Consider the following 8054-nt stretch of genomic DNA (forward strand, 5'->3'; position numbering starts at 1 on the left):
TCTTCCTGCCACAAGGCAGAGTGGGTGGGGGCAGAGTGCTGGGCCAAAGGCACAGTGTGGGCTCTGGGCCCCCTCTGAATGCTGTGTGTGTCGCCTGCTGTGTGTACCCTGCCCATCTCTGTGTTAGGAGTCCACACTCTAGCAGCTCCTGGGAGGCGCTGTGGGATGCAGGACAGGTACGTCTTTTAGAGCCAACCTACCTGGATCCCAAACCTGGCTCTGTCACTTACTACTCAGTGACCTTCGGCAAGTTACTGTACTTCTCTGAGCCTCCGTTTCCTCTTCTGCAAAGTGGGGCTGCTTGTGCCTACATGGAGGGTTGGAGAGTTCTAGACACCATGAGGGAAGCTGCCACCCTGCCAGTGGAGGGCACCCACCAACCTCCTGTGGGCTAATGGGCCATTGTGGACGCATCAAGTGGCCAGAGAGTCAAACAAGGTGGGAAGCACGGGGTGGGGGTGCTGGTGACATGCAGAGTGGCAGGCAAGCGTGAGGGGCGCGTGTGGCCACAGCCTGAGCACGGGAGACCGAGGGAGCGGAGCAGCTGCACCCACGTGTCGGTTTAGTGGCGTCCTAGGAATGTCGGAAGCAGCAGGAGTCGGGAGGGCCTGAAGCTCAGTGGCAGTAACCACAGCCTGGGAGGCCCGGGAGGTCCCCAGGGAAGGAGCGAGGAAGCTCAAGACACAGACCTTTGAGTTGAGGGACCCGGCTGACGGGTTTTCCCCGTGGAGCAGCAGCAGGCTGCTTTTCAGAGGGCTCTGGAAGGTCAGTCTCTTTTGTGTCCTCTCCCAAAGAGGGGCCCCGGGCCTCTGGCTCCTCTCCAGGAGCCCCTGGAAATGCAGCCCTTCCCGAATCCTCCTCCGAGTGTGCCTGCTCCTTCTGCACGTTGGGTGTGATTTCCACGTGGAACGTGAACTCAGGGGCCACGTCCTGCCCTTCAGCCCGCCCTGCACCGGGCCCCTCGGGCTCAGAGGCTGGGATCTCTGTGGAAACTTTGGAGAGGAAATCCACAGGGAGGGGGATGGCACCCTCCGCTGGGAAGCCTGGGACGCTGGTGGCTTCTCTGGCGGTCGTCTGGGGAGGCCGCCCATCTTGGACTGGGGAGACCCCGGATGGAGGGGAGTCTTGCGGGGAGGACTCATCGACGTCGCGGTCTTCATCCACCTCCTCCTTGCTCCCCAGCCCCTCTTTGGACCCGGCTCCCTTCAGCGGCGGCCCCTCCTGGTGCAGGTCTCCCAGAAGCTGGTGCTTGAGCAGCTCAGGGGCGTGGTGGCCACCTTCTGTGTCCTCAGGTCCTGTCCCTGAAGGCTGGCGTGTGGCCTCTCTGGGGCCCTCAGGCAGGAGGGGAGCCCCAGGCATGCCGGACATGAGCTGGTGGCTCAGACCTGGGGGGCCTGGCTCTCCGAGGAAGACTTCCTGGACCACCTTACCACTTTCAGGCTCTGTGTGGAGATATGCAGGGGTGGCGGACTTCGGAAAGGTCGGACTCTCCTCGGCCCAGTCCCTGCCTTTTGGTCCCCACTCCTGGGAGGGCTCTCCAGGGCCTCCTGTTGGAGGAGGCGCTGGGCAAATGGGATGGTGCTGAGGAAGGCTCGCGGTCAGTGGGATGGGAGCTTCTGGCTCTTTCTCCCCCAGGCACAGCCCAGAGACCCCAGAGGCCTCTCCGCAGGGTCCAGGCTGGATGTGAGCGCTAATCTCATTGGCCAGGGGCCTTTCAGGTGCCTTCCTCTGCTGGCCCGGAACTCTCAACTCCTCTGGTTTGAAGAGGCAGTGATAGCAAAAGGTTAGCAAGGGCGCATTAATTGATCAAGAGAGGGAGCATCATCCTGGACAAAATGACATTGAGAGGGCATCCTAGGCCCCCTAACAAAGAGATGGGAGCACAGCTCTGGGCTCCTCTTGTTGCCTTTTCTTGCTTGGAATGACAACTCTCCTGGTCTAGCTGCCACCAGCTCCCTGGGTCCTCCCCTCTCTGGGCCTCAGTTTCCTCATCTGTAAAGAGGGTTCTTGGACGTGGTGACCTCTGAGGGCCCTTCTGGTGTGGGTGTTATTCCTCTGCCTGTGATGGGCTCTGGTTGGGCACAGCGCATGTCACACATCTGGAGCCACCTTGGGCTTATGGGCTTAATCTACTGGGAAAGCAGGAGGGCTACAGAAGCTTCTCCTGCTTTCTAGGGAATTTGAGCTTCCCAAAGAGTCTAGCCTCTAGATGATACCTGGCTTGGGTGTAGCGAGAATCCCCTTTCCTCTCCCTACCTCTCACTGTTCCCCCGCCTCCCTTTTTTTTGAGACAGAGTTTCACTCTGTTGCCCAGGCTGGAGTGCAGTGGCGCAATCTCGGCTCACTGCAACCTCCGGCTCCCTGGTTCAAGTGATTCTCCTGCCTCAGCCTCCTGAGTAGCTGGGATTACAGGCACGTGCCACCACACCCGGCTAATTTTTGTATTTTTAGTAGAGATGGGGTTTCACTGTGTTGGCCAGGATGGTCTCAATCTCCTGACCTTGTGATCTGCCCACCCTGGCCCCCAAAGTGCTGGGATTAGAGGCTTGAGTTTTTTCTTTCTTTTTTCTTTTCTTTTCTTTTTTTTTTTGACACAGGGTCTCGCTCTGTCACCCAGGCTAGAGTGCAGTGGTGCAATCACAGCTCATTTCAACTTTAACTCCAGGGCTCAAACGATCCTCCCATCTCACTCTCCCGAGTAGCTGGGACCACAGAGGCACGCCACCACGTCTGACTAATACATTATTTTTTATTTTTGTAGAGACAGGTCTCCTTATGTTGCTTAGGCTGGTCTCGAATTCCTGGGCTCAAGCAGTTCTCCTGCCTCTGGGATTACAGGCATGAGCCACTATACTTGACTTCTGCTCCCCTTTTTGGTAAATGAAACCAGTGAAACTAGTGCCTACAAACTCTGCCTCAAGCCCATCCTCTGACAGATTTGGAAAATCCAAAATGTGTGATCATCAAGAATAGAGTCTTTACTGATAGACCTGCCATAAGACTCCTCGAAAAATAAGCCCCATTCAGATCTATCCAGGTCGCTGACCACAGACAAGCCCCTTGCACAGGTGAGGTAGGCCCCCGTGGGAGGAAGGGCTGGGCTCTGCACAGCAGACAGTGACGGCCCTCAGGAGCACTGCTGTCCCTTGGTCACACAGCTTGCTGCACACCAACCCAGCTGATCAAGGGCACACTTCATTTTTTTCTGGTTCATTCATGTGACATTCATTAATCTGGCTGCATATTAAGAACAGGACAATTACACTCCTTGGTTCTCCTAATAAGCACCCTTTATGTTTTTTAACTCCCAACTCTTTGAACACCCCATCTAGTCGCAACACAACAACCCATGCAACTCACCAGCTCTGCTTTAAACAAAACCTGCAGCCCTGAAGGATTCAGGGGCTTGGAAAAGAAAGAAATTTGGATGAGGTGGGGGAGGAAGGTATGGTCATGGACACACACAGGTAACATGTGGGCCTTACCCCATCGGAGGCAGGGTGGTTGCCACGGGCTCATCCCCAAGAGGCCTGGTCACAGTGCAGCAGCACCTCCAGCAGCACCTCCAGTCTGATACTGGCCACACTCATGGGCCCCTCCAATTCCTATTCCTGGCATCGACCACAATGCATGCCACACAGCAGGCGGTTAAATCAGTGGATCCTGAATGGATCAACTGGTGTCAGGAAACACTGACTTCTGCTTCTTACAGGGTCTGCAGGTGCCTTATGGGAGCCCTTGGTCAGTCTCTGGGAAGAGCAGCCCACAGGCAACCCTGAGCCTGAGCGCCAGAACTGACCAGAGGCAGGGGCTGCCCCTATGCCGCCCCAACAGGCCAGGTCGCCACTGCCTTCCGGAAGGCACTTTCCTCCTAGAGCTTACTAGAGTGCTCCTGACTGTGATGTTACAGTACTCTGATATAATACAAGACTTTAAGAAACACTATTAAAAAAGAGACAAGGACCCCAAACATAAATAGTAAACGTACCTTGAAAAGTAATGGATACAGGATTGTATAGTGTGTATGGGTGTGGGGGTGTGTGTGTATCAGTGAGGAAACTGACATGATTAATTACACCCCTGGAGGAAGAAGCCAGATTGAGAGAATGTTCTTTTTTTTTTTTTTTTGAGACAGACTCTCGCTCACTCTGTTGCCCAGGCTGGAGTGCAGTGGTATGATCTTGGCTCACAGCAACCTCCACCTCCCGGGTTCAAGCAATTCTCCTGCCTCAGTAGCAACTCTCCTGCCTCCTACTCCTCCCATGTAGCTGAGATTACAGGTGTGTACCACCATGCCCGGCTAACTTTTGTATTTTTAGTGGAGACGGGATTTCACCATGTCAGCCAGGCTAGTCTCACACTTCTGGCCTCAAGAGATCTGCCTGCCTTGGCCTCCCAAAGTGCTGGGATTACAGACACGAGCCACCGCACCCAGCCTGGTTGGGAGAATGTTTTATTGATTCCCTAGGATGCTAGGAAGTACTCAGCAAATATTAAATGTAGCAATTCTCAGGGGTTAGGAGGAGTTCGAGATAAATGAGTACTGTAAACACAGTAGTCCAGGTAAGTTAAGCCCCCATGCCCTCTTCAGGAGGCCTGGTCTCTAGACACGGACAGAAGAAAAGTCCACCCATTGTATACAGGCCTTCCCATGGCTTACTCTCAAAAGACTGTAGCTCCATCCGGAAACACCTTTTTCCATCTTACTAATAGGTACTTTATCCCTCCATGATTCCAGGCTGCTGTCACAAAGCTTAAAATTCAGTGAGCGCAAAAGTCAAGTTCCCAGCAAAGATGGTGGCCTGGGCTTTTCCTGTTGCATGGAATATGTTCCGTGGGCATGCAGACACAGCCTGCACTAAAAATCGGTAGAAAAAACTCAGATCCACTTCTATTTATGAAAAGCAATGATTTCTAGAGGTCATACATTATCAAAGCCTCTAGTTTTACCTAAGTTGAAAAACATGACCTAAAAGTAACATGAGCCAGGATTCTAGTTTTTGAAGCTCTTTGTTAGCCTAAGAATGAAAATGCGCCTTTCTGTGCCATGTGAGATGAGAAACATCAGCCTGCTATAGGCTGTGACCTCTCTGGGGGCAGGAATGTGTAGTTAGGCCTCAAAATACCCTCAACGAGGCAGAGTCTCCTAGGATCAGATGGCCTCAGAGGCAGCTCTGAACACTGGACAGAGCCCATCACTCGGGAGAAAAGAACAGCATCTTCCCAGCCCTTTTGCAATCTAGAAGCTTCCACATTTTACAGTAGGTTCTCAAGTTCATTTATCTAGCAAATGACAGAAAACAAGCCCAGCCCACATTATATCAGTGTCACAGGTCTCCCATTTCCTAAAGTTAGGAATCTCTAGGATTTTTAAAGTTCTTAAGATATTTATGATAAATGGTTACACAAAGCTGTCTTTCTTGAACACAGCAGTTTGGTACCTGAGAAGAAAATCATAAGGGTTGAAGGCTGCAGAGAAGAAAGTTTAAAAGCAATCACTTGGGGGTGACATGGTTAAGGCCTTGCTCCTGGATCGGCCAGAGGGCAGCCTGCAGCGAGAATCGCCCGTCACACATATTTGAGTTTCTTTTTTCTTTTTGAGACAGAGTTTCGCTCTTGTTGCCCAGGCTGGAGTGCAATGGCGTGATCTCGGCTCCCTGCAATGTCCGCCTCTTGGGTTCGAGCGATTGTCCTGCCTCAGCCTCCTGAGTAGCTGGGATTACAGGCACCCACCACCATGCCCAGCTAATTTTTTTTTTTTTTTTAGATGGAGTCTCGCTCTGTGGCCCAGGCTGGAGTGCAGTGGCGCGATCTCGGCTCACTGCAAGCTCCGCCTCCCGGGTTCAGGCCATTCTCCTGCCTCAGCCTCCGGAGTAGCTGGGACTACAGGTGCCTGCAACCACACCTGGCTAATTTTTTGTATTTTTAGTAGAGACGGGGTTTCACCGTGTTAGCCAGCATGGACACCTGGCTAATTTTTTTATTTGTAGTGAGACAGGATTTCACCATGTTGGCCAGGCTGGTCTCAAACGCCTGACCTCAGGTGATCCGCCCACCTGGGTCTCCCAAAGTGCTGGGATTAGTGGTGTGAGTCACCGTGCCCAGCCTAGAGTTCCTATTAGACATTCATTCTCAGCTCCCAGGCCAGACTAGCATCTTTCAAAACTCTAAATGCCTTAGGAATTGCCCAGAAATGGTATTAGAAAAAAACCACTAGGGCTCTTTCTATATCTGAGTAGCCAACCTTTGATAAGAACCAACTCCCTAAAATCTCCTGGATTTGTGAATTAGGGCTCGGGTCCAGATGATCTTTTCAGGGCAGAGCCCACCCCATGTCCCTCCTCCCAACCCCAAAGTCATGGCAGACAATTCCAGTTCACTGACCTTGGGTCACGTGACCAGCAGCTTCGTCTTCCAGGCTGGGGGTGTCTCCAATGCCTGCTTCTTCAGCTGGTGTATGTGTCAGCAAATGAAGGGGGGTAAAAGCAAAAACAGTTATTGTTTGCTAGAAACCAAGCTCTCCGTGTCTTCTGGTATTTTCCCTAAAACATTCAGGAAAGTCACGTCCCAAGAATACTAAGGTGCCTCAGCTCTGGCTTCTCTGCAAATGTCATTGCTGAGGATGCTGGTGGTAAAAGTTCACTAAATAAAATGCACAGCACCCACATGCAGGTGTGGCTATGACCTAGTAGGAAAGACTTTCTTCACTTTGGGCCCAGGGTCCTGAATGCCTCACTCCACAAGGACACACAGGCTGAGTGACGTCAGAGAAGCAGTTTGCTGCTGGGCCATGGTCGTGGAGGCTGTGTCTAAGCAGTGGCTGCCGGGAAGTTCAAGGAAAGATTTTGCCTGGGTTGTGAAGTCAGGCAGACGGAGTTCGTATCCAGGCACCAGCATTCATTCAACCTCTCTGAGCCTCCATTTCCTCATCTAGAACCCCAAGATGAAGATACTAGTTTGTCTTGTAGAAGGATGGTGAGGGTTAGTAACAGAATTTGTGTGAACATGTTTAGCCTGGTGCCTGGCATATGGTAGGTGCCCCAAAATGTTACGTTTCCTTCCTCCCAACTTCTGGGCAAATGCCTTTCACAGAATGCCCTGAATGGGTGCTACTTGGTAAGAGGGAGGCTGGCAGTGCTACTGAGCAGCTTTTGGGGGTATCTTGGGTTCCTGTTTAGGAAGCCACAGCTCACCCCAAACAAGAAAGACTGAGAAAGTTCCTGACCACATCAACAGTACCAAAATCAATGTGCTTTAAAAATACCAATTTCTGCATCATAAACAACAGGACACTGTTACAGGACAATGCATGCAATTGTCCAGAAGAAGAGTTTATAAGGCAAGTTGGCCACGTTGACATGCATTGACCTCAGGCCACCAGAATCACCAGCATTTCCTGAGGGCAGTGATAGAGGTCACTGCCTCTGAGAAATGCATACATGTTGCTGGCCGGGCCATCAGTCTTATCTCCCAGGCCTGCAATGAGTCAGTCACTCTCTGCACCTAAGACAGGAATGCTGGATCCCCACCACTGGCCAGCACAGGCCTGTGTGAAGACTGTAGGCAAGGGGGAGAAAGGTTCTCGAGGTTCCTGGCAACCATGTGGTAGCCTCAGAAACACCCAGGCCACTGGCTGTCCCCAGGCAGCTGCTAAGGGGATGGGAGGGCAGGCAATGGGCTCAGGGGGCTCCCATCGCTAGCACTAGCATGACACAGACACCCTCCGGGTCCATCTAGCCGACACTGCGCTGCCCACGAGGCCCAGTGGTGACAGTGCCTTGTCATGTGACAACATCACTGAGTGAGTGTTGGCTCAACTGCCTGGGCATAGCTCTGAATGCAGATTGGGCCTGAGTTTCTGACAAGGTGATGGCAATGGTAGAAAGGCTCAGAGCGACAGCAAATCCCGCTAAATGCCAGAGTCCTTGAGACAGAGAGCATGTGGAGGCTTCCCCGGACACTGTCACTGCCACGGCACTGGGTGAGTCACCTTGCTGTCACACACCAGTGCAGGGCTGCGATAGCTGGGCCTGGCGTGAGTCAGAAATTGGAGG

General features: G+C 52.6%; 1 protein-coding gene across 1 annotated transcript in view; it reads right to left on the reverse strand.

Annotated features, from left to right (window-relative positions):
- MAPT (microtubule-associated protein tau) overlaps nt 1-6792 on the reverse strand; it is a 46055-nt gene extending 39263 nt beyond the window's left edge. The window contains exons 1-3 of the mRNA XM_011953918.1: nt 6750-6792; nt 6385-6450; nt 690-1442 (exon numbers count right to left, since the gene is read on the reverse strand). Coding sequence (XP_011809308.1) covers nt 690-1442; nt 6385-6450; nt 6750-6792 — 862 coding nt within the window. The remainder of the gene's footprint in view (nt 1-689; nt 1443-6384; nt 6451-6749) is intronic.
- Nucleotides 6793-8054: the final 1262 nt, after the last annotated feature.

The sequence above is a fragment of the Colobus angolensis genome, unplaced genomic scaffold (genome assembly GCF_000951035.1).
Source record: "Colobus angolensis palliatus isolate OR3802 unplaced genomic scaffold, Cang.pa_1.0 Scaffold377, whole genome shotgun sequence".
Classification (NCBI taxonomy): domain Eukaryota; kingdom Metazoa; phylum Chordata; class Mammalia; order Primates; family Cercopithecidae; genus Colobus; species Colobus angolensis.